Here is a 27,445-nt window from a genome sequence, read left to right as displayed (position 1 = left end):
TACTGCTGTTTTAGTAAGTACGATTATGCCATAGGTGGTAAATCACTGGAAGCGGTAACGACCGTAAAATACTTAGGAGTTACTATCCGGAGCGATCTGAAGTGGAATGATCACATAAAACAAATAGTGGGAAAAGCAGGCGCCAGGTTGAGATTCATAGGAAGAATTCTAAGAAAATGTGACTCATCGACGAAAGAAGTAGCTTACAAAACGCTTGTTCGTCCGATTCTTGAGTATTGCTCATCAGTATGGGACCCTTACCAGGTTGGATTAATAGAAGAGATAGACATGATCCAGCGAAAAGCAGCGCGATTCGTCATGGGGACATTTAGTCAGCGCGAGAGCGTTACGGAGATGCTGAACAAGCTCCAGTGGCGGACACTTCAAGAAAGGCGTTACGCAATACGGAGAGGTTTATTATCGAAATTACGAGAGAGCACATTCCGGGAAGAGATGGGCAACATATTACTACCGCCCACATATATCTCGCGTAATGATCACAACGAAAAGATCCGAGAAATTAGAGCAAATACGGAGACTTACAAGCAGTCGTTCTTCCCACGCACAATTCGTGAATGGAACAGGGAAGGGGGGATCAGATAGTGGTACAATAAGTACCCTCCGCCACACACCGTAAGGTGGCTCGCGGAGTATAGATGTAGATGTAGATGTAGAACTCTGTCAAATATCGAAACCATTACATGAATTAAACAAAAAAGGAGCAGAATATGAGTGGCTGACTCAGTAGGAAGCAGCCTTTTAGGAACTAAGAGAGGAAACAGTTAGCCCTCCCCCAATCTTACAATAAGTTTTGCGCCCTAAAACCACAAACAAAAAAAAAAAAAATCTTACAATATTCCAATTTTACAAAGCAGTTCATAATGAGAACACACACAAGCAAAAAGTTGATCGGTGCCTTACTGACTCAAGGACAATTAGGACAGGACTTACCAGTAACGTCTGCATCCAGAATGCTGAACTGCACTGAGAGAGATATAGTATGATTGAACAAGAGCTCTTAGACATAAGTGTGGGCAGTGTAGCACTACCAACCTTACATGTACAGAAGAAAATTCACTGCATACACTGATCATGAACCCTTGAAATAACTGGAGCGTACGAGTGATCCATCATCAAGACTAATGAAATTCAGAATTAAATTGGCAAATATGACTGAGACAACACACAAAAATGGATTGTAAAACACAGTAGCAGACAGACTGTCTTGCATACCAGAGGACCCAGTTGTAGTCATCACGAATGTGGAAGAGACTGATGGGGAATAACAAGATGACCAGTAATGAATGGGCACCAAGGAATCATCTGTGCAACTTAAATTGGAAAGAACACGTTCTGCAGAAGGTGAAACAGAGGCTATGTTTTTTTGGCGGAACATTTAGAAAATGCAACAGATCTACTAAACGGAGTTCTCCATTGTCTTTTGGAGTACTGCTGCTCAGTGTGGGATCATTACCAGATAGGTTTAATGGAGTAGATTGAGAAAGTTCAAAGAAGAGCAGCACATTTTGTATTATCGAGACATAGAGGAGAGAGAGTCACTGACATGATACAGGATTTGGGGAAGACATCAATAAAACAAAGGCGTTTTTCACTGCGACAGAATCTTCTCATGAAATTTCAATCACCAATTTTCTCCTCTGATTGTGAAAATACAGGGTGCCCAAAATAATGTATACACTCTTTGAAACAGAATATCCCTTTAATTAAAGGAGACAGAAATACAATTTATATGGGTAATAATTTAGAATGTGGTGAAAAACATAACAATGCTTTCTTTTGTTTCAGGATTTTCAGCGAACATGGCGTTATCGTTTGAACAATGGAAATGGGTGCTTAAGTGTTACTGGAAAACAGATAATGTGAGTGCGGTACACCAACGTTGGAGAATTGAATTCGGAACACCACCACTGACAAGAGTAACTGTTACAAGAATCGGAGATAAGTTTGAAGTCAAAGGAATGGTGCACGATATGAAGAAGACTATGAGAGTGTTGATGCAGTAATCCAGGCTTACAAACGATCCCTGAAGAAATCTGTGAGGCAATGCTCTCTTGAGACTGGGATCTGCAGAAGCAGTGTTCATAGAATTTTGCGTTCTCAGAACTTTAAGCCTTACATTCCAAGACTTCTCCATGCTCTTAACGAGGATGATCCTGATAGGCAAAACGAATTTTGTGAGTAGTTCATTAACAGATGTGAAGAAGAGCAAAGTTTCCAAGATCGAATTCTTTGGTCAGATGAAGCATGTTTAAACTTAAATGGAACAATTAACTGCCATAACTGCGCGTATTGAGCCAGGGAGAATCCATACATAACTGGGCAAAGGCATGTTAATCTACCAGGAGTAACAGTCTGGCACGGTCTGTCTTCTAGAGGGTTAATCGGGCAGTACTTCTTTGACAACACTGTCACGGGCTACTTGTACTTGGAAATCATAACTCCTGGTCTTAGTGTTGTGTTTGGAAATGAAAATTATTGCTTTCAACAGGATGGGGCACCATCTCACTTTTACATGGTTGTGAGGACATTTCTCAATCGTACATTCCCTGCCAGATGGATAGGACGAAGAGGGAGTGTGGAGTATTCCACTCAATCTCCAGATTCAAATACTTTAGACTTCTTTCTGTGGGGTACTCTCAAGAACACAGTTTACACTGTGGACCACACACACTGGATGATCTTAGAGAGCAAATTGAGCCAGCTTGTGATGCTATTCCATTGAAAACAATAAAGTTGGCATGTCGCTCAGTCGTAAGTCATCGCAGATGGTGTATTGCGATGGATGGACACCAGTTTGAACATTTACCACTTAAGTCAGACCAAGTGGCACCTAACACCACTACAATTATATTTCTAACCCCTTTGATTATAGAGGTGTTCAGTTTCAAAGAGTGTACACATTATTTTGGGACACCCTGTATTTTGCTGATCATCACAAAGAAAAACAAAATCAGAGCTCACACAGAAAGATATAGGTGTTCATTTTTTCCATGCAATGTTCCAGATTGGAATAATAGAGAACTATTGTGAAGAACTCTCTGCCAGGCACTTAAGAAGTGTTACTTACGGAGTATCAATGTAGATGTATTAAATGTTGTAGATCTCTGAGAGGTGTGAAGAAAGACCTAGAAAGGTACATTCAAAGTTTCGAGAATTGTCAGAAGAACAAGATTATGCAGAACAAGGTGAAGATGGCATTAGTGACGACCGAAATACCTAACCACGTATTTGCTCATTGTGATATCGACATGGTTGAACAACTTCAGATAACAGAGAAAGGGACTAGATACATCCTAGCATTTCAGGATGCCCTCACAAAATTTATTGTAGCACAACCTATAGTGCAACAGGATGCTGACACAATAGTGCAAGTCTTAGTGCAGAATGTTACTGAGTGGCCAAGGAGGCAAACTTTCTAAAGATTGTTTATTGTTTACTCAATCTTCTACATACCATCCGCAAACAAAAGGAGCATACAAAAGAACACTTTGAACACTAACAGAATATGTACGCCATCATGTGGGAATGAAGCAGGAAAACTGGGATGAATGTATGCATTTTGTCACTTTTGTACGTAACACCACACCACATTTATCAACTGGATTCACTCCAATCACATTATCTTTTGGAAGAATATGGAACATTCCGAGGATGCTAAAGCGGGATCTGGCCAAAGTACAACACACCTACGACGATTACGCAATGGAACTAAAGGAAGAGATGCAGTAGATGAATCAGATGGCAAGGAGGAGAATAAGATACTGTGATCACACTCAAAACCCCAAGGAATTCAAAGCAGGAGACAAGGTTCTATTACATGACAAAGGTATGAGAAGAGGGCAAGCAAGGAACACAACAAGTCGATGAAGAGGACCAAATGCAGTACTCTAATTTATGAACAAGAAGTTCATAACATTATAAGTGAATTGATTACTAAAAGTTCATTTGAACTTTAATCCTGTGAGCTTGTGATACAACTGAGTTCATATGAGGAGGAAGAACAGTCTCAATTCTATTTTAAAACTGATAAAATGGGACTTAAGTATAGGAATTCAAAAGGTGTAGGTGAGGGAGATATCGTGATCTGTACTCTGAGACAGACTGACTCCTGCTCACTTTCCCTCTATTAGCCTAACTCTGCCAGTAGTAGCAAGTAGGAGGGAGAGGGCAATTAGAAAATAAGTTCAAATTGCGAACAGGAGTAGCAGAAACTGAGAGATCCAATTGGAAAGCAGCATATCCATCTATGCATTAGTAACCACCACCATCCCTCGTAGCCATAGAAGTGGCACTTAACATCTCAGATGTAGCATCTAGTGCAGGAATGGAAAGAAGTGTTACAACCATGTGCATGTGAATTGTGATCCAGCTCATGGGAAAATCTCACAAGAATTGCATCCCCTATGTGAAATCATTTCTAACCCCAGTGCTTCACCACAGGATACATAGTATCGCAGATGAAGTATGGAAGAAGATGTGATTACTTACAGTACATATCTGTGTTACAAGGGTGTACTAATTGTATCAATGCAAGATTATACGTCTGTATGTATGTATGCTTATAAGTTAAAAGAAAAGAGAAATACATGTATTTATATATGTATATGTAACTTTCATAAGAAATAAGTACAATTACGACCGAAACATGAAGAGATATCTAATTATTAATATTAACTGTAAGCCTTATAAATTAGGTAGCAATGTACAGTGCAAGCTGCTTTCATCAGTCCATTAAGGAGTCACATGCATTTGGAAACCACCGATTTCACACTCATCAAGGTCAAAAGTGATGCAGTCATGTGCCATTTATAAGCAAACAGCCCCAAATGCTATATATAGAGGCCCTCAAAACATCAAGCCAGGCAGAGTTCCAATGAGTAGAAGAGTTCCAAACAGAAAAGAGTTCCACCCAGTCTTGGATAGACAAGCCTGCAGCAGGTACTATGTAAGTGAACATTACACTCAATTAAGCTTGTACATTAAGGATGACTTGCGGAGCTTGCCTGTACGTACCGCTGACTAGGGTTATTGTTTGCCATTGCACATTTGTCAACATGTACTTATGTCTGTACATCACTTTCTTCATAACAAGTACTTGAATCTAAGAGTTCATTTAGGGCAATACAATTTGGCACTTCTATGATTCATGGCCTGTAGTCCCATATGTTACCATGTATACCCGAATCAAAGTTAAAGGCTTGGATGCCTTCTTTTTTTTTTGGGTGGGTGGGGGGGGGGGGGGGGGGGGGCTGGTGGGAGAATCCACCATAACTACCCCCTTAACTTAACATCACCATATGTACTTCATTAGACTAACATCCAAGTCATTCTGTACTGTCTCCAACCACAGACAGAGACCTGAAAAATCTCAGCTTGACCCTGTTGCCATGTCATTCCTGTACATAGCCACTTGTGTACCAATAAATGAATGACCTCAAATCCTGCATCATCTCTGATCCGAGCGTGAGCTTCTGAAGTGTCACGACCCACATCGGGTTACAATTTCAAATTCCATATTTTTTGTCTCTCTTCCTAGTTCCCTCAGCCATGAAATTTTGGATTTGTGATTGTTTAGTAAGCCAATGATTTGTTTAGTTATTCTGTCTTATTCATCCTGCATGTGTGCATGTGGAATATTAATCGTATTTTTCTCATTACATCTATTATCTTTTCAGCTTTCGGGTAAGTTTCTGTATTAGATCTTAATCTGAATTCTGATTCACAGCTGCTTTTAGGCTGTCATATTTTTCTTTGCCTTCTTCTTTCTAATTTTTCTAGGCCTCCCTCGCCCTTTACCTTTTGGTGTACAGTTGGTTAAAGTTAATTTAATTATTTCTGTTCTGTTCTTTTGTAATCTAGTCCAAACTCTGGTAAAATGATGAGTAATGTATTTCTATTGATAGCATTGTACATCTTCTGAACACTCCTTGATACTCCGCTAACTGTGGATCACGTATTCTTTCTGCTCTGCTTACAAGTGCCTTCGACCGGATCTTGTAAGGCAGGATCTTGTAGGACATCAGCAAGAGGGAGTTTCCCCTATAAATGTTAGGATCTGTTTTACATCCCTTTTATGTAGGAGATGTATTAATGCAGATGTCCATCAAGCCTGCAGGGTGTTTTTTTTCTTATTGTTAGGCATCATATGGATTGGGGCTAAGAAATGTAAGAGGAAGCCACCTGGTAGAATTTTGCACAGAGCACAACTTAATCATAGCTAACACTTGGTTTAAGAATCATGATAGAAGGTTGTATACATGGAAGAACCCTGGCGATACTAAAAGGTATCAGATAGATTATATAATGGTAAGACAGAGATTTAGGAACCAGGTTTTAAATTGTAAGACGTTTCCAGGGGCAGATGTGGACTCTGACCACAATCTATTGGTTATGACCTGTAGATTAAAACTGAAGAAACTGCAAAAAGGTGGGAATTTAAGGAGATGGGACCTGGATAAACTGAAAGAACCAGAGGTTGTACAGAGTGTCAGGGAGAGCATAAGGGAACAATTGACAGGAATGGGGGAAAGAAATACAGTAGAAGAAGAATGGGTAGCTTTGAGGGATGAAGTAGTGAAGGCAGCAGAGGATCAAGTAGGTAAAAAGACGAGGGCTAGTAGAAATCCTTGGGTAACAGAAGAAATATTGAATTTAATTGATGGCTTATCTCACTAGGGGTAAGATAGATACTGCCTACAGGAAAATTAAAGAGACCTTTGGAGAGAAGAGAACCACTTGTATGAATATCAAAAGCACAGATGGGAACCCAGTACTAAGCAAAGAAGGGAAACCAGAAAGGCGGAAGGAGTATATAGAGGGTCTATACAAGGGCGATGTCCTTGAGGACAATATTATGGAAATGGAGGAGGATGTAGATGAAGATGAAATGGGAGATAAGCTACTGCGTGAAGAGTTTGACAGAGCACTGAAAGACCTGAGTCGAAACAAGGCCTCTGGAGTAGACGACATTCCATTGGAACTACTGACGGCCTTGGGAGAGCCAGTCCTGACAAAACTCTACCATCTGGTGAGCAAGATGTATGAAACAGGCGAAATACCCTCAGACTTCAAGAAGAATATAATAATTCCAATCCCAAAGAAAGCAGGTGTTGACAGATGTGAAAATTACCGAACTATCAGTTTAATAAGTCACAGCTGCAAAATACTAACTCGAATTCTTTACAGACGAATAGAAAAACTAGTAGAAGCCGACCTTGGGGAAGATCAGTTTGGATTCTGTAGAAATACTGGAACACGTGAGGCAATACTGACCTTACAAGCAAGATGGCCGCGAGTGTAGAAGTGTGTGAATCTAACTTGAGAAATAGTTATAGTTATGCTGTTAAAAAGGGAGTTTGTAAGAATTGTAACACTGAAATAACAACGCTAAAAGAACGAATTGCTAGCTTACAATTCATAGTCAGTTCTTTAAGAAGCGATATTGACTCACTCAAGAAAGAAAATCGGGATCTGCGATCGAAGCCAACACTAAGTGAAGTGATGCAAGATAAAAGTAATATATCGTCCGAGTGGATAAAAGTGCCGTACAAAAATAGTGTTCCAACTACAAAAAGAACAACAAAGTCTGCTAAAACTGCCACATTTTCGGAGAAAAACAAATATCATGTTTTGCAAACAAGTGACTGTGATAACGACTCTCCAAATGATCGTGAACTTGAAAAAGTCAGTGAACTGAAAATGAATAGCGTTTTTTCAAATAATGTCAACAACAAACACAGATCATCAGGGAAAAAGAGTAGTGTACTATTACTCACAGACAGTCATGGCAGGAATCTATCCAGCATGCTCCGTGAGAAAAATCGCGACATAGCAGTGACTAGTGTAGTGAAACCAGGAGCGGGATGTAAAAATGTTGTAGACATTAACTCTCAGACGAAATTAATGCAAGAAAATGACTTTATCGTCTGTATAATGGGTTCAAACGATGTGGCAAAAAATGAAGCAGAGGTTTGCGAGAAAACGCTACAGAATTTTTTACAAGCTAATAAATGCAGAAACACAGTAGTTGCCACACTTCCTCATAGGCATGATCTGATTTATAGTTCATGTGTAAACAAAGAAATTCGGAAAACAAACATTAAAATAAGGAAACTGTGTTCTCAATACACTAAGTGCGATGTACTAGATATAAGCAAGCTGCATGGAAATCTGCACACGAAGCATGGAATGCATTTGAACTATGAAGGGAAAAGATTTGTTTGTGATCGTGTTAGTGAAATAATCAAAGAAAGACTTGTAAGGGATAGAACAATTTATCAGCTTCCTGAACATCCTTCCAACGGCAAGGAAAACAAAATAAAGAAGAAAGAAGAACAAAAATACAACACTGCTGACGTTCCCAATTTAAACTAGAGGTATGTGATGCTGTAAATATGATTCCCAATTACCAAATCGTGAATACGCCCGAACTAAAAATTTATCACCATAATGTGCAATCCCTGCGTAATAAGATCGATGAAATTAACATTCTATTAACACATGAACTTAATGATATCTCAGTGTTATGCATTTCTGAGCACTGGCTTAACCCAGAATTAATCCAGAATACGAAAATAAACAAATTTGTCTTGGCTGCTTACTACTGCAGGAAAAACAGCAAGCAGGGTGGGGTAGCAATTTACACAAAGGATAATGTAGATTTTATTACACTACCTGACTTAACTAGGGCAAATGTCGAAAAGGATTATGAAATTGCAGCTATAAAAATTACTCAGTTCAACCTGGTTATTGCTACAGTTTACCAATCACCGTCCGGGAATTTTGAACTTTTCTTAAACAAAATGGAGTCATTGCTAAATAAAGTAAATAAAATGGATTGTGAATTGATAATCTGTGGTGACTTCAATATTGACTTCCTCACGAATAGTGGAAATAGGGAGACCATTTTGAACCTTGCAACGTCCTACAATTTAAAGGCTGAAGTAAAAGCAGCTACCCGAGTATCAGAAACTTGTCAAACAGCTCTTGATCAGTTTCTAGTAAAGAAGAGTTTACACAACACCTCACTAAAAATTTTCAATGCAGGTTTTAGTGATCATCTTGCTCAAATATTAAGCATAAAAGTACAAGGCAGTATTATTAACAACATGTCTTTTAGAACAGCATATCGAAGCTATAATCAGCATAATGTGAACTACTTCAACAACTTATTACAGAAAGAAAAATGGCTAGGAGTGTACAAAATGAACGATATAAATGAAAAATTCAACACTTTCATTGATACATTAACCCATTTCTTTGAACTTGCATTCCCACTGAAAACATTAACCATACGGGGAAACTCTAGAACAAACAGCTGGATCACAAAGGGAATAAGGGTTTCAGGCCAGAAGAAAAGACTGCTTCATGAAATATGTAACTCAAAAAATTCCTCACCTGTAGTACGCACATACTATAAAAAATACTCCAAAATATTAAGAAAAGTAATAAAAGCAGCAAAAATAATGCATAATGATGAAATCATTTATAATTCAGCTTATAAATCAAAGGCTATGTGGAGTGTTATAAAAAAAGAATGTGGAGAATACAGACAACCTTGGAAAAATATAACACTATCACATAAAAACAAAAAAGTAACAAACCCCTTAGAAGTAGCCAACACATTTAACAACTTTTTCACAGGTGTTGCTGAAAATATGTTACAATCAAACTTTAAGAGCATCCAGGCAAATGAATATAAAATAAGTGCTTGTAGAGGATCAATGTACATCAGTTCTGTTTCACAAGATGAAGTAGCTAAAGCAATAAAAGGACTAAAAAACTCCAAATCGGCAGGTATTGATGGTATACCTGCAACAATGTTAAAGAAGAGCGCATCAAACCTAATTGAAGTACTCACACATTTATGCGACTGCTCACTTCAGGCAGGCACTTTCCCTGATGTGTTAAAAACATCAAAAGTTATTCCTGTATATAAAAAAGGGGATAAAGACAATGTAAATAACTACAGACCCATCACAATTTCCTCCTGCATCTCTAAAGTACTGGAAAAAAGTTATGTATGAGAAACTTATGAAATTTATAAATAAAAACAGCATCCTATGTAATGAACAACATGGATTCAGAAATAAGAGGTCAATGACAACTGCTGTCTATGAGTGCATCAATTCCATCCTAAACCTGATGGACAAAAAACAGGAAACAATAGGAGTCTTTATTGACTTGTCAAAAGCTTTTGACATGGTGGACCATAAAATTCTGCTATCAAAGCTAGAAAGATATGGTATTCGAGGTCTGTCCAACAAGTGGATCAGGTCCTTCCTGACAAATCGTATGCAGGCAGTATGCGTCAAGCACACAAATATTGAACTAAAAACTGTATCTAATCACTTATCTGACTATAAACAAATAAAATGTGGTGTACCCCAAGGATCCGTATTGGGACCCCTTCTGTTTCTTCTGTACATAAATGATCTAAGCTCAAATATTGATGCACACAAATCAATCATATTTGCAGATGACACCACGATTCTACTAAAAGGAGACGACGATGAACAGTTACAGCAGGCAGTAAACACGGTCACGAAACAACTTAGCAGCTGGGCACAGAGTAATCAGCTTGTAATAAACAGTAAGAAAACCGTTGCTCTAAAATTCCACAATGTTCCTAACAAGGACATGTTTATCCCATCAGTCTCTATCAATGACGAACCAGTTGGTAACAGTACTGAAACCAAATTCTTAGGACTTTGGCTGCAGAGTAACATCAGATGGAATAAGCATATTGAATATCTCAATGCAGAACTGAGCAAAACATGTTATCTTCTTTGTTCATTAAAATCATGCTGTAGTGATAAAACAGTATTGAATGCATATCATGCGTACTTTCATTCTCGTCTTAGATATGGGGTCACCTTCTGGGGAAACTCTAAAATAGCTAATAGCACTTTTAAACTACAAAAAAGGGCCATTAGAATCTTGTTTGGGTGCAAGCCTAGAGACTCTTGTAAACCCCTGTTTAAGAAATCTGGTATTCTCCCATTACCATGTGTATACATTATGGAAACCCTTTTGTTCTTTAAATTAAATGTAATAGGCAAGGACCAGAGACTACAAAAAAACTGTGATATACATGAGCACTTTACCAGACAAAACAGAAACTTACATATGACTCAAATCAGCACAGCACTGTGCCAAGAAGGTACTTTTCACATGGGAGTTAAGCTTTATAACAAACTTCCTGAAAACATAAAAGCTATCACTGAGGTCAATACATTTGGAAAATCTCTAAAGTCATATTTACAACATCACTGCTTTTACTCCATTGAAGAATATTTAAATTTATGAAATGTGTTATATAAATACTTATGTGTAAAGTGTATTATTGTAAGCTTAAATATGTATGTCTTGAAATTACTTTCAGACTGTATATTTATAACTTGACTTGTCCAATGTCTTATGCATAAGCTGCTATGTAGACAACAGGACCAATAAAATACAATCTACAATCTACAATCTTAGAAGAAAGATTATTGACTGGAATACTCTCTTTCAAATTCTAAAGGTGGCAGGGGTAAAATACAGGGAGCGAAAGGCTATTTACAATTTGTACAGAAACCAGATGGCAGTTGTAAGAGTTGAGGGGTATCAAAGGGAAGCAGTTGTTGGGAATGGGGTAAGACAGGGTTGTAGCCTCTCCCCGATGTTATTCAATCTGTATATTGAGCAAGCAGTAAAGGAAACAAAAGAAAAATTCGGAGTAGGTATTAAAATCCATGGAGAAGAAATAAAAATGTTGAGGTTCGCCGATGGCATTGTAATTCTGTCAGAGACAGCAAAGGACTTGGAAGAGCAGTTGAACGGAATGGATGGTGTCTTGAATAGAGGATATAAGATGAACATCAACAAAAGCAAAACGAGGATAATGGAATGTAGTCGAATTAAGTCGGGTGATGATGAGGGTATTAGATTAGGAAATGAGACACTTAAAGTAGTAAAGGAGTTTTGCTATTTGGGGAGCAAAATAACTGATGATGGTCGAAGTAGAGAGGATATCAAATGTAGACTGGCAATGGGAAGGAAAGCGTTTCTGAAGAAGAGAAATTTGTTAACATCGAGTATAGATTTAAGTGTCAGGAAGTTGTTTCTGAAAGTATTTGTATGGAGTGTAGCCATGTATGGAAGTGAAACATGGACGATAAATAGTTTGGACAAGAAGAGAATAGAAGCTTTTGAAATGTGGTGCTACAGAAGAATGCTGAAGATTAGATGGGTAGATCACATAACTAATGAGGAAGTATTGAATAGGATTGGGGAGAAGAGAAGTTTGTGGCACAACTTGACCAGAAGAAGGGATCGGTTGGTAGGACATGTTCTGAGACATCAAGGGATCACCAATTTAGTATTGGAGGGCAGCGTGGAGGGTAAAAATCGTAGGGGGAGACCAAGAGATGAATACACTAAGCAGATTCAGAAGGATGTAGGTTGCAGTAGGTACTGGGAGATGAAGCAGCTTGCACAGGATAGAGTAGCATGGAGAGCTGCATCAAACCAGTCTCAGGACTGAAGACCACAACAACAACAACAGGCATGATATCACATTGTCAATAGAGTGCTTCCATAATTCTGCAAACTATATTGTCTTCCTCATGTTTCCTTAATTTCTTTTAACGTTGGTGGCTTCCAATTTGGTTCTCTTGATGTTGTATAGTCAAAATTGAAATTTTCTGTTGGTGGACACAGTTGCATAAATGCTTGAAATATTCTGCAAGTATTTTACAGTTTTCAGTGATGATGTATGCAGTTTTGAAGATATTTGGATTTTCAAAATGTAATCTTGGTGGCGTATATTTTCTTAAGATGGTTCTGTACACACTGTCCCTGATATTGTTTTGATTAAACTCTAATTTTAGTTATGTCAGTTGATCTTTCAGAGGCTTTAGCCTGACCATCTTGAGACCCTTTGATGTTGATTTCCTGGCGTCTGTAAAGGATTCTCCATTTTTATTTGCATTTCAGATGTTTTTGAAAATTTCTCGGGTATTCAGCTGGGTAGCGTCGTCCAAAAAGCGCGATATTTTGGCAAGCCATCTTCTTGCCATCTTCAGGCGTTCTTGGTGTCTGATTGATCTTCTGATGGATGCCGACTTTATATAATCTCCACCCCTCTCCCGGAGCCTCCGGTGCGGCGTCCCACGAGAGACCATGGGCCATATTCCTTCCACGGCCACGGCCGGTTGCAGAACTCTGCCGTCATGGTGACAATGCTTCTTCATCTTCTTCTTCTTCTTCTTCTTCTTCAGATGTCTTGACAGAAGTGGATTTCCGTGTAGACTGTCATCGTGTTTTGATCATACTCAAAGCTGGAGCCAAGGCCTTGCTTAGCTGGAAACCACTGTCTTTATTTATTAGTTTGTCATGCAGCCGGATCTCCACTGCCTCTTTCAGGATACAGTCCCTGAAGGTGTTCGATTGCTGTAACACCTTTGTGCCAACGTAGTTCACGTCATGTCCATGTGAGATGCATTGCTCTGCCACGGCGGACTTCGTCATCTGCGTGTCGTCTGTGTGGTGCTTATGCTCACTACATCTCTCCTGTACCGTCTGTATGGTCTGTCCTATATACATTTTCCCGCACTGGCAAGGGATGCTGTAAACTCCTGGTTTCCAGAGTACTAAGTCGTCCTTGACTGATCCTAATAATGTTTTTGTGAGGTGGAGATTACATAAAGTCGGCATCCATCATAGATCAATCAGACACCAAGAACGCCTGAAGATAGCAAGAAGTTGGCTAGCTGAAATATCGTGCCTTTTGGACGACGCTACCCAGCTGATTACCCGAGAAATTTTCAAGATTTCTGTATGCCAGGAAAACCTCAGATCACACATTCCAGATGTTGTTTTCGTAATAGTGTTTTAAGTTTACTGCCCATAGTTAACCTGTGTGTGTCGAAATTCTTAGGCTGGTACTTATTCCTTTTATATTCATGTGTCTAATTTTTAACTTTGTTATGGAAACTTTTTTAATGTACAAAAATACACTAATTTATTGCTGTCTGTTCAGAAAGGGCTCCTGTATCAAAACCTCCAGTACGGTCAGTTTGTCAAGTGGTAGGCAACATCTCCTAAGCTGACACTGGGACAGAGCTCAATAAACGCAATTGCCCACACCAAGCAACAGTTGATTATGCGCTCAAAAGTCTTCTTGATGCAGCTGCTGAGAACCATATTTCAATAGCTGTATCTGTCTAGTCCTCCCTTGGTTTCAAAAGAAATACGATGGCTGTACCCTCTCCATAAATTAGGGTTTCATCTTTGGTGAAGTTTTGGCAAAAGAGTGTGCGAGTGTTCTTTTGAAAGCAGTACTTGAGAGAGTAATGTTTCATACTGCACTCCACCTGTACCTGATGTTATACTGTGGGTCAAAGACAATGCATGGTCCCACTCCCAAGTGGTGAAAGAGAGGTTGTACTCATCTGTCTCTGATGAACTAAAATTGAGACAGTCTACTCTCTCTGTCAACAATGTATAGCATCAAAGGTGGCACGAGATGTTAGTTTGTGGAAGTGTCTGGACACTTAACCGGGTAATTGCATGTGGAGTGGTTGTGATATTATCCACTATTGCCCTTGCAGATGATAACTCTGCTTTTATGTCTTGTAATACCTCCACTGATGGCCGTTTTCACCCAACCCACAGTGCAAGCAGCCCTGGACAAGGGGTAAGTATAACCCCATAGAGCGAGCACCAGAGGCACAGTCTGCAAAACATGCAGGGGATAGCCTGGCAAATCCCATCCCCTCCCCTCGCTTAAGAATGGAAACCTTGCAAAGAGCATGGCAGACAACAAGAAGTGTGCATATAACAATGCATTTCCTGCCTCACAGTCCACAGGCACTGGGACAGAGCACAAACACAAAGTGTCAAGAATTTGCAGAAAGGCATGCGAAACTATAAAGAACTGCGGAAGATATTAGCCAGTTTAAAAAAATGAGGACTTCGCTTACACATCATAAAAACCCCAGCAGATTCTTAGACAAAGCACAAACATAAGACTGTCTAGGCTTCATGCAAAGATAGCCCGAGTCTAACACAGAGTGAGACATTACAAAGAATTGCTTTCACAACAACTTAGGAATGCAGAAAAACACAGGAACAATGTGTGACTGACACTGGTAACAGTCTTGACAGTGAAAACGAGAAAGACGCCAATTTCAGAGTCACACACCAGCCCATGCAAGACAGAAAAATTCCACCCGCACTGGGAGGCATGGGCATGAAATGGCGATCAGTCACTGGTTGGCATTGCAAATGTAGTCTCATATGGCAATGCCAAGCACAGAAGCAAGAGGACATGGAAGTTCTTCCATTCATCGCCTACATCTGCCTCCTGAGATCGTGATATCACTATTTCAGCTACTGCAATCCACAACAAGCAGTCACCATAAAGACTGGTCTTGGATCCTCCCTGATGAGAGCTGCTGTCTCAGCACTGCCACTAAAAGGTGACACCATCACTATATGAAGAATGACCACAAAGAATGGTCATATAATTCATTACCCCCCCCCCCCCCCCCCTCCTTTTCCCCTTCATAACGTAGTTGTGTCCACACCCAGACAAATCGCCATCATTTCATGTTTTAATCATCTAATCAATCTGTTCTACTCTTTTATCGATCACTTAATCTCACAACTGTTTGCTGTTTTTTGAGTTCACTTAATTATTCATGTCACATAATTATTGGCTCCCAGGATGAGGCGGCCTCACTAGTAATTTGCATGCTATGTCATGTCAAAGAAGTCCCAATTCACTACATTTTTGGCATCTAACATGGGGCAATCTCATTGATAATTTGCATACTATATGATATCATAAATAATTTTGGAGGATTCACTACAACTTATCTTCACCTCTCACTCCCATACTTTTTCTGATGTACTGAAGCTACTTATAGACTTTTCGAACTCTTGTTTAAGTTTTATATGATTTTATTTTACAGTGCTTGATTATAGCCTAGTTCTTGCTCTTGCTAATCAATATTCTGTGAGGTTTCCATTTATTGGACCACATTACAATTCTTACAGGCTCTTTTGTCTCTCCCTGATCTCTGTTTGACACTCCTTAGCAATGGTGGTAGTCTAACAGACCCTTCAATGGATGCCAAAACATCAGAAACAGTTTTTCCACAACACACCAGCCCAAAAATGATCATTTGAAGACTTACACGGAGATTTCAGGGGGGAATAACGTTATGTCTTGGTTGTAAAATGAGTCAAACATCTTGTCAAAATGTATGGTCACTATTATTATTCAGATAGCACCATGGATTTGACAGATCCTCAGGAGACGGAGACTAATGGCGGCACGCGGTACCAAGGACGTAGATATACTTATGAAAGACAGCTCCATAAACTTGTCCTCTGACTAGCTGCAAATACTATGCAACCATCACAACTCAGTTACACCACCTGACAAAAACATACTGCACCCAGACGACATGGTCAGATGTCAACATAACTTCGTACATATACACACTATCAGTGGGTATATAAACGATTAAGAGTTGCAATTCTCTGAAACAGATGGAATGGCCACCAAAGCGCATTAGTGTTGTTCATGTTTAGTGACGTTAACAGGAATCATAGGGCGTATAAAGGATGTGAACAGCATCCAACACTGAGTGAACACAATGAAGGACACACAGATACCACATATTCATGTGAGTCGGCATTATCAATATCTGACACTGCCAAACTTAACTACTGTAGCAGCGCGGCAAGTGGAGGGGATTGGATTGAATAGAGTTTGAAAGTGACCTCATTGTGGGTCTCCATTTGGCAGACTAGTTGTATCATGCAATATCCAGATCTTTTGGGCGTTCGGATGTGAAAGTGGCCGGATGATGGACTGCGTGGGAATGTGAGGGCAAGGATACTCATTGCCAAGGTTCCAGTCTACTATGTCTGACCACCACAAGGAAGGATATAGTATTGTGCACCAAGCAGCACAGAATAAACCCCTCCATATCAGTACTTACCATCTGAGAATATTCTATGTCGGCCGCACCACTGGTCAGAGACAAGCAGCAGCCAGACTGAGGAATTACCAACCCATGCATAGTCTGTCATTAACATAACAATACAAACAGTTGCATTTGGCATGGTGTTTAACTGGGAAGCCTGTACTGCTGACTAATGGTGTTGCATTATGTTCAGTGATGAAACTGTAGTTTTGCACTACCCCAGATGAGGACTGTTGGTGGGTATGATGGCGACCTGGGGAGAGGTCCCATTCTTCCAGTGTTCTGAAGAGGCACAGCAGTGTTACTCCCTGTGTCATGGCGTGGGAAGCCATTGGGTATGGCTTCAGGCCATGTTTAGTAGTGACTGAGGGAACTCTGATGACACAATAGTATGCAACAGACATCCTGTGTCCTCATATGTTACCTCTCAGGCAACAATATCACGATGCCCTTTTTCAACAGGACAATGCCTGTCCACACATGGCATCTGCCTCTGTGAACCGTTTGTGTGAAGTTGAGGTAATCCCATGGCAAGCACAGTCACCTTATCTATCACCGATAGAACATTTGTGGGACCAGTTCAGACATCAACTTCAGCCAAATGCTAATATGCTGCAATGTCAAGGACCAGTTGCAACAGTTACGGGGTACCTTGTCTCAGGAGAGGATACAATGGCTTTAAGACACCCTTCCCAACCAAATCAGTGCATGCATCCACTCCAGTGAAGACGCACCATCATGCTGATAAGTGGCTTATACTGCCAAAGTTCTTTGCAAATTTGACTCAATTTTGTAATCACTGAAAACAACAGATACCCCCTCAACCTGAGAAGTTACATTTCATTCCCCCCACCCCTTTTGATTGCTTCATGTTCTTTATCAGGTAGTGTGTTTCCTACTATCCATTGGCTTTTATTGGTTACCTTCAAACAACTGCAGGATTATTGGGACTGGTCTCCGTTACAGACTTTGCTTATGATAGCTTGTTTTGGCCTGACTGGCCCTCTTTCTATGATTATTCCTGAACATGGTTTGGCGAGTGCTTTAGAACTTTTTAGTGTTTTGCTTTCAACCATGTGGAATTATTTGGTTATCTGCATCATATCATGTCTGTGTCTTACATGTGCAGTCACTGCAGAGACTAAGTCCCAATAAAATTAGTACAGAAGAAGTGGAAAATGACACTATCTTTTTAAGTTGGGCTCAGGTGACTAACTTAGCTACCCACCAGAATCATAAACCCAGTCATTTTCATGTGGAAGTTCCTGTAGGAAGTGCTGTTTTCTGCTCAAGCTGTAATGGTGCCGTATCTGCTCATGGTCTATTGGTAACATTGTGCAGTGTAAATGTAAAGTCAAGAATTGAAATAATACATTTCCACAGCCAATCTGTTTGAGTGGGCGCAAAATGGGTTGCAGGCACCCGCTGTGTTGACTGATGATATGAAAAGAATGTCAACGAGCTTTCCTCTCATTTTCGTAACTACTTAGTGGCTAAGTGTAGTTATGAATAGTATTCATTGCATCAACAATAATTTCAGCACCATAAATTATGAGCAGAAAGAATTACTTGAGTGGACAACCCCCCCACCCCTCTTCAGTAGCTGCTACAGTAATTTCTGTTTTTCTATCACAAGTGTAATGCAAACTGAAAAGCTCTTCTTCTCTTCTTTTTTTTTTATCCTGTCAACATTATGAACAGATGATACTTTTTGTTCATCTGAACATTATAAACTTAAAAAACTAGTTTTAATTATGAGTGCTTTTATTTGCACTCTCTCCCAAATAGAGGAACAAAAACGAAAAATACAAAAACGCAGCACTGATTGTGAAACACAAACACCCACAGTGAAATTGTGTAACCTACAAACAGGAGAAAGTTTGAAATCAAGAAAGTGAACTATGCAAAGAAACCATACACAATGAGATTACAAGCAAGATGATAAAACTGTGAAGAAATGAAATTACAAGTTCGCTTTCAGTCTCCTATAACATGACAGGAGATGCAGTTATCAGAACATACAGAAAAGAAAACAAAAAGTTTGGATGATGACTAGAACATTTCGTTCTAATGTAAAACTGTCATTCTGTGTATAATAATCCAAAGAATTAAAAATTTTATCTTTTTGAAATGAACAATACACTTATGTCAATAAAAATGGAAAGGCCCTTGAGAACTTTTTTGACAGTTATGTGGAGAATCAGAGTTACTCGAGCTTTGACCAGGATGGATATGTTTTAGAGTCATGTAATTAGGGCCATAGGAGACTAGACTATTGCAGAAGCCCATGGTTATGACAAGATGTCATCAAACTATAGCTACACAGCTGATTGCCAAAAATGTCTGGATGTTAAACAATTCAAAAATCAATAGGAACTTGTGGAATACAGAAGCCAGTACTAGAAGAGAGGTCCTACTGTGCAGAAGGATACAGGACATGGTTATTAATTCCAGTAATAAACCGACTGGAAAAAAAAGAAAAAAAATCTCAACACTGAGGAGGAGTTTTGCGACTAAACAAAAGTTGGTAGCATGTTTCTACACCTGAAAGATGATGTCTATTCAAATTTTGCACCAGTCACAAAAGTGGTGCTAGTAACACCAGTATGAGGATGCAAATCAGGTTTGCTTTAAATATATGCTGTAACAGCCATGAGTGGTAGTTACCTCCGAGGTTAGGCATGTTGAGCTGATTTTTGTCAACAATGCCTTTCAGGTGACAAAGACGCCATTATCAACAACTCATTGAGTTTGAACAAGGTTATGTAATAGGGTTACAAGAACCTGAATGTTTCTTCTGCAATACCAAAGAAAAACTTGGCAGGAATTTAGCAACTGTACACGATTGATGGCAGCAGTGGTCTGGAGAATATATGGTCGCAAGAAGGCTGGGCTCTGGATGGCCACATGGCACTTCCAAGAGGAAAGACCATCATGTTTGGCATATGGCTCTGGTGCACCATACGGCTTCTACAGTAGCAATTTGAGCAGCCGTTGGCATTGCAGTGACAACAAACTGTTGCAAATTGGTTACTTCAAGGAGATCTCTCAGCCAGGTGCCCCGTAGCGTGCATTCCACTCATTCCAATTACCCTAAATCACTGCCGTTTTGCGACTTCAGTGGTGTCATGAGAGAGCTTGATGGAGGGCAGGGTGGAGGTCTGTTGTGTTCTCTGACAAAACCTGGTTCTGCCTCAATGCCAGTGGTGGCTGTGTGTTGGTTAGAATGAGACCAGTTGAGGGCCTATACCTAAGCTGTTTGCATGCCAGACACACATGACCTACACCTAGAGTTGTGGTCTGGGGTGCGATTTCATATGGCATTAGAAGCACTCTTGTAGAGGTCCCATGCACCCTGACTGCAAATCTGTACGTCAATCTAATGATTCAACCTGTTGTGCTACCGTTCATGAACAACTTCCAGGGGGTGTTTTCCAACAGGATAATGCTTGTCCACAAATCACTGTTGTAGCCCAACATGCTCTACATTGTTAACATGCTGCCTTGGCCTGCTTGATCACCAGATCTGTCTCTAACTGAGCACATATGGGACATCATCATACAACAAGTGCAGCATCATCCACTAACAGCGTTAATCATCTCTGTATTGACTGACAAAGTTCAACAGGCATTGTGTTACATTCCACAAACTGGCTTCTGGCATCTGTACACCACAATGCGGGCATGTATGCATGCTTGCATCAACATTCTGACAGTTAAACACCAGTTATTAATTAACCAGAATTTCACATTTGCAATGGCTTATCTCTTGCTTAAACTAACTTGTGATCTTGCCATGTTAATTGCTTAAATATGTTATCTAGACAAACGTATTCCCAACATTTCATTACCCTACATTAATTACTCTTTGTGTTCCTCTTAGAGGAAGCTGGTGTTATTAACCGAACACAGTCTTCTCAAGCAAATAAGTAGTGGATGGAGGTATGGGAGGTATATTGGTTGTAAGAGTCTTGTTAATGTGACAATAAACCTAACTGTACAGTATTTTCTATTCTATGACTCTGTGTGTGTGTGTGTGTGTGTGTGTGTGTGTTGCTCATAATCTTCAATCACTATTCTGTGACGGTGCTAAATTACATGGAAATCAGAGTGCTGCATCTGCTCATTCAAGAAACTATTGGCTAGTAAAAGGAATCACTCAGTCTTGGAATAATTCCTATTGCTGGGCTGCAGTGAAAGCAGCAATAGTTATGAAAGTTCCTGTCAAGTAATTCAACTGACAACATATACTGGCCAATCAGGTGCATGGACAAACCTGTAGAAAACTTTGCAGAATTCTAGGCAAAAGATCCTACTATGGGATACTTCAGTTTTGAGGCAGTAGAGTGTTGCAGTATCACAATGCTCCCGTCAGCAGCAGGAGTGTTTTTGCCATAGCAAAAAAGTATATGTTTCAGATTGTCAACACAATTATTTTTGCATACACAGCAAGAGATTAAGAGATTAGGCAAAGATATTGCTTATACTGACTCAGCTGTTTTGTCATATATTTTTCACTGGGGGCGGGGGGGTGGGGGGGGGGGGGGGGGCGGAGAGCAGCTAATATAGAACAGATGTGTCTGGCTTGAAATCAGTAAGAAAGAAGACATGTTTCTCTAGAATGTTAAGTCTATATGTAATCTAAAGAAGATAAGTAGCTACTCACCACATAGATGAAGCACGGTGTGGCAGATAGACACAATGTAGAAGCTTGCTTTATCTGATGAAAGACATACTCTGATAGCTGTACAATATCTAGCAGTTTTTTTCACAGCGCCTGTCAGCCACTCGACGACTCCCCTGTGTGTTGAGTAGCAATCTATCCCAACCTGGATTTTCCATTGTTCAAGTTTACATGTAATACTGTTATATGATCACTAAAGAATTAATACATAAACAATAAATTGAGAGTTCTAGTTTTGTGAATTGACTACATTATTTAGTGTCACCAAAAATCTGATCCTGTCCTAGACCCACACATTAGCCTGCAGCAGATACTATATTTTGATGCGAGGCCACTAGATCTTCCACCCCCACCCCCATCCCCCCTTCTGCAAATTAGATCACATTATCCCCATAATCTGGTTTCGAACCTTACACATTAAACATCAATTTCACAAGAAGGTTAAATGGTGGCAGCTGATCATATTTGTCAATTGTAAGAACACTGACATGAACCATCATGGATTAAACTATTTAAATAATCTTCATCAAAGCCTATAGGCATTCCTGGATGTGGAGAATCATTCACTTCAAACTGATCCTGCTTGATATATGAAAACTATTTTTTGGCTTTTATCTTATGGCACTCAGCTCATATGTGGCACAAATAATTTGAATTATCCCACCCAATGCAAACAATATGACTTTCCAGTTGACACTCCATTTCCTAATATTTGAACAACTCTCATAATCCTTAAATACACTAAATCCAATGTGCAATGGGAAGAACAATACTAGAACATCAAGTAGAAAGACATAAATGATAAATACATGTATATCCACCTGAGTGATAAAATGCAAACAAAACTATTATGGACTTACGACCAGCCTATGTGTTTTCCCCAGGTACATTTTAAATGTGACGGTAAATTAAATATTTCAATTTCCTTCATGTTGTATGCAGCAGGAGTTAATAATCTAACCACTGTTGATACTGTACAGTGTTCATTCAGTTTATCAATAATATTTCATGTGCAAATTCACATCACAAAAATAAATAATTTTATGCTTGTCAAAGCCAAGTGCAGCAACACACACTGCACAAGGGTGTGTTGAAAAGTAATGCCTCTTAATTTTTTATTCTATTCTCAATATCAGTTGACATATTATGTGTCATACATATTACTCAGTCCACTTTCCAACTTCGCTGACACAAGTCACAACCTTCTGCTGCTAGAGGGCACTGAACTGTAGCTTGTAACATGCTGGTGTGTAATGTAATTATTTCAGTACATGAGAAACAGTGAGCTGTAACCAAGTTTCCAACCGTCTACAGATAGAGCACATTCTCCTTCAGCATGACAATGTCGGACCACACACGAGTATTGCAACATCTGTAAAGTCTCATGTCTTGGGATCACTGTCATCGATCATCCTCCATACATTCCTGACACTGCACCATGTGATTTTCATCTGCTTCCAAAACTTAAAAGAACAGCTTCAAGGACTTCACTTTAATAGTGATGAAGCGGTGCAAGCAGAGGTGAGGTTGTGGCTCTGTCATGAATGTCAAAAACATTGTACAGTGACAGTATCAACAAATTGGTTCCTCATTGGGAGAAATATGTTTGTCACCTGGGAGATGATGTTGAGTAATAAATATGTAGACATGAAGAACAAAGATGTAGAATGTTAACGAAGTTCGTTTTATTCAAAATGCTTTAGGAGTTTCCACATTAAAAGAAACTGAAGGCGTTACTTTTCAGTACACCCTTGCAGATCACTGTGCAAGATGTGATATGTCATATAATCAACTGTGTAGATTGTCAGTCCCATCACACAGTGACTTCACGGCTGTTGTCCACAGCACTGAGGGTAACACTCGAGCCGAAAGCGATCTGAGTAGGACAGACAGTTGCAAGATTTTTTGTGAAATGTTTTTTTGAAATGTTTTGCTATTGTTAGCAGGTCAGAAAGTGATATAAATCATCTTTGCTCTTCAGTCAGACTGATGGAATAGAAGAGCATCCTTGAAATCCAGGAAAAAATGGGCTTAAACTTCCAATGTTTCACTTATTCTGTGTGATACTGCTACTAGACCACAAGCTTACACAACTCCAAAACAGCTCAATAAGAATACAACAACTGGTCCACAAGCTTCAGCATCCTACAATGTCAGCAATTTGTGTAGATGGTAAGACTTACAGTACTGATGAGAAGAAAAGTTTACTACTGCTTTATATGAAGAATTCAAACTAAGTACCTATGGCAGCTAGCCAGAAGTCAGGTTTTATATCAGTCTACCTAAACAGTGGTGGAATAAATGACAATGGCACACTATTTCACTTTTAACATTTACATTTCTGAGATGTTCTATAATACATTATCTGGACAGTGCATCCAAGTGTACGTGAATATATCTTTTCCAACAGCTCTACATTATAACTGCAAGTCAAAATACGACCCACATAAACATACATCACTACACATGCGACATAGTCCAATCACACATACACAACACAAACACAGTTGTACAAATGGAAACAGAACATTGCCTTACAAGAGAAAATGCTGACAAAACTCGAGGTGCTTTAAGCCGACATACCCAGCATTGGTACAGTTGCACACCAAAACAATGCTGAATAAATGTAACTTATTTAACAGACCTCATTTCGAATTCGGTGTACAGTGCGTTTCATTCTTCTTACCAAGGGGCCATCCCGCCCAAACAGCAGGAGGAACGTATCAATGAATTCACGTGATTTTTCTTCCCACTTCTGTAACATATCTACCTTCTTCTCTCCAATATTCTCCATTACACGCTTTCCTTTATCTTTTAGTTCAACCATTTTGTTCTGCAAGCGGAACTTTTTCTCCTGGAAGAGTAAAAAAAATAATTAATGGATGCACATAACTAATTGTACATATTTTGAGGTATAACTCTGAATGAATTACAGTGAAGAGCCAAAGAAATTGGTTCATCTGCCTAATACCGTGTAGAGCTCCCGCAACCATGCAGAAGTGCCATAACAGGATGTGGAATTGACTCAATTAGTGTCTGAAGTGGTGCTGAGGGAACTGAAACCATCAATCCAACAGGGGTGTCCATTAATCCGTAAGAGTGTGAGGGGGTGGAGATCTCTTCTGAACAGCACCTTGCAAGACATCCCAGATATGCTCAATAATGTTTGCGTCTGGGGAGTCTGGTGGCCAGTGGAAATGTTTAAACTCAGAAGAATGTTCCTGGAGCCACTCTGTCGCAATTGTGGACATGTGGGGTGTCACAATGTCCTGCTGGAATTGCCCAAGTCCGTTGCAATGCACAATACACATGAAAGGATGCAGGTGATCAGACAGGATGCTTACGTATATGTCACCTGTCAGAGTTACATCTATATGTATCAGCAGTCCTGTACCACTCTAACTGCACACGCCGCACACCATTACAGAACCTCCGCCAGCTTGAACAGTCCCCTGCTCACATATAGGATCCATGGACTCGTGAGGTTGTCTCCCCACCCATACGCATCCATCCGCTTGATACAATTTGAAATGAGACTCGTCCGACCAGACAACATGCTTCCTCTCATCAACAGTCCAATGTCAGTATTAATGGGCACAGGCGAAGCGTAAAGCTTGGTGTCGTGCAGTAATCAAGAGTACAGAAGGGGGCCTTCAGCTCCAAAAACCCACACCGATGATGTTTCACTGAATGGTTTGCATGCTGACACTTGTTGATGGCCCAGCATTGAAATCTGCAGCAATTTGTGCAAGGGTTGCACTTCTGCCACCTTGAACAATTTTGTTCAGTCGTTGTCAGTCCCATTCTTGCAAAATCTTTTTCCAGCCACAGCAAAATTGGAGATTTGAGGTTTTGTCGAATTCCTGATATTCATGGTACACTAAGAAATGGTCATACATGAAAATCCGCAATGCATTGCTACCTCAGAGATGCTGTGTCCCATCATTCATGTGCCAACTATAACATGACGTTCAAACTCACTTAAATATTGATACCCTGCCATTGTAGTAGCAGTAACCGATCTATCAACTGCACCACACACTTGTTGTCTTATATAAGTGTTGCCGACTGCAGCACTTTATTCTGCCTGTTTACATATCTCTGTATTTGAATATACATACCTTTACTAGTTTCTTTGGTGCTTCAGTGTAGATGCATTACAATACCAGAACATAATGATTTTATTCAGTTATTTTCATTACAGAACATGAACCAAAATTTAAGATAACAAGACTGCAGCTTTTCATATAATTACTTGTACTGTTCTATCCCATTTTCCTCTTTTTGTTTATTTATAATTTTCACATTTTACTTAACAAATATTTCCCACATAAGGCACGTGAAGCGAAACATAATAAGTAAAATATTATATATAAAAACAAAGATGAGGTGACTTACCGAACAAAAGCGCTGGCAGGTCGATAGATACACAAACAAACACAAACATACACACAAAATTCAAGCTTTCGCAACAAACTGTTGCCTCATCAGGAAAGAGGGAAGGAGAGGGGAAGACGAAAGGAAGTGGGTTTTAAGGGAGAGGGTAAGGAGTCATTCCAATCCCGGGAGCGGAAAGACTTACCTTAGGGGGAAAAAAGGACAGGTATACACTAGCACACACGCACATATCCATCCACACATACAGACACAAGCTGCTGTGTCTGTATGTGTGGATGGATATGTGCGTGTGTGCTAGTGTATACCTGTCCTTTTTTCCCCCTAAGGTAAGTCTTTCCGCTCCCGGGATTGGAATGACTCCTTACCCTCTCCCTTAAAACCCACTTCCTTTCGTCTTCCCCTCTCCTTCCCTCTTTCCTGATGAGGCAACAGTTTGTTGCAAAAGCTTGAATTTTGTGTGTTTGTTTGTGTATCTATCGACCTGCCAGCGCTTTTGTTCGGTAAGTCACCTCATCTTTGTTTTTATATATAATTTTTCCCACGTGGAATGTTTCCTTCCATTATATTAAGTAAAATATTAATAACTTATCACTTCTTCAGCCAGTATTTGAAAATAAAATCATTCCATTGTCACCTTAAAATAATAATGCTGTTTATTGTATTCTCACCAGGTAGTGACGAATATATTCCACAACTGTGCAGCAATCTGTAGATGGAATTGTTTAATCACTTCCTAAGGGTCTGGAGTGTCGATTTGGACATAACTAGGATTAATCAGATTCTTTTTAAGATAGACTTTGCTTCATTTTTTGGATTCACTGGCTTGCAACTTACTGTGTGAAGCCTCTTACTGTTATTTCCAATTTTGACAGTTTTTGAACATGCTTATGCTTGTCAGAAAACCACATACCCTGCTGTACCAATCAGTGGTGGATTTTTGAACATGACTCTGATCACCAAATTGTGGGACTACGTTGTTATGCGTGTTCAAGCCTTTAGGCAAAACTTATGAAAGAAAAAGTGTAGAAAGTTGATTCCTAATAGAATTCCAGTGCTACAACACCTACTCAAAACAATTATCAATACCTCAAATATTTTAAATATGCTCTCTGACACAACGCTCCTAAGTACTTTTAAGCTGATCTCAGGAGAACTATTGAAAAAGAGAAGGAAGGAAAATTCAAGAGCCCTACAACTCCCTGTATCAACTACAAAGCTCTCCTGGCCAAATTTAAATTAATTTGTCCACTTGGCAACAGTTGAATACAAAGAAGCAGAGTCTCCCAGTGTATTCTGGGAATCGGCATGAATGTCCTTTCCTTTCATACATTTCTTTATGAAGTACTTAATCACTGATCGA

The 27,445-nt window shown here is 39.6% G+C and overlaps 1 protein-coding gene across 8 annotated transcripts in view; it reads right to left on the bottom strand.

The window, feature by feature from the left end:
- The window catches only part of LOC126458440 (choline-phosphate cytidylyltransferase A-like), a 133,350-nt gene that overhangs the window by 12,674 nt on the left and 93,231 nt on the right, over positions 1–27,445 (bottom strand). For 6 of the 8 annotated variants that reach the window (XM_050095497.1, XM_050095500.1, XM_050095495.1 and 3 more), the window contains one exon: positions 24,332–24,541. In XM_050095497.1, coding sequence (XP_049951454.1) covers positions 24,332–24,541 — 210 coding nt within the window. The remainder of the gene's footprint in view (positions 1–24,331; positions 24,542–27,445) is intronic. The other 2 variants (XM_050095498.1, XM_050095499.1) reach the window with 1 other exon arrangement.

This window comes from Schistocerca serialis, chromosome 2, assembly GCF_023864345.2.
Source record: "Schistocerca serialis cubense isolate TAMUIC-IGC-003099 chromosome 2, iqSchSeri2.2, whole genome shotgun sequence".
Lineage (NCBI taxonomy): Eukaryota > Metazoa > Arthropoda > Insecta > Orthoptera > Acrididae > Schistocerca > Schistocerca serialis.
The sequence above is the reverse complement of the archived record's forward strand: the minus strand, read 5'-3'. Positions and strand labels throughout refer to the sequence as shown.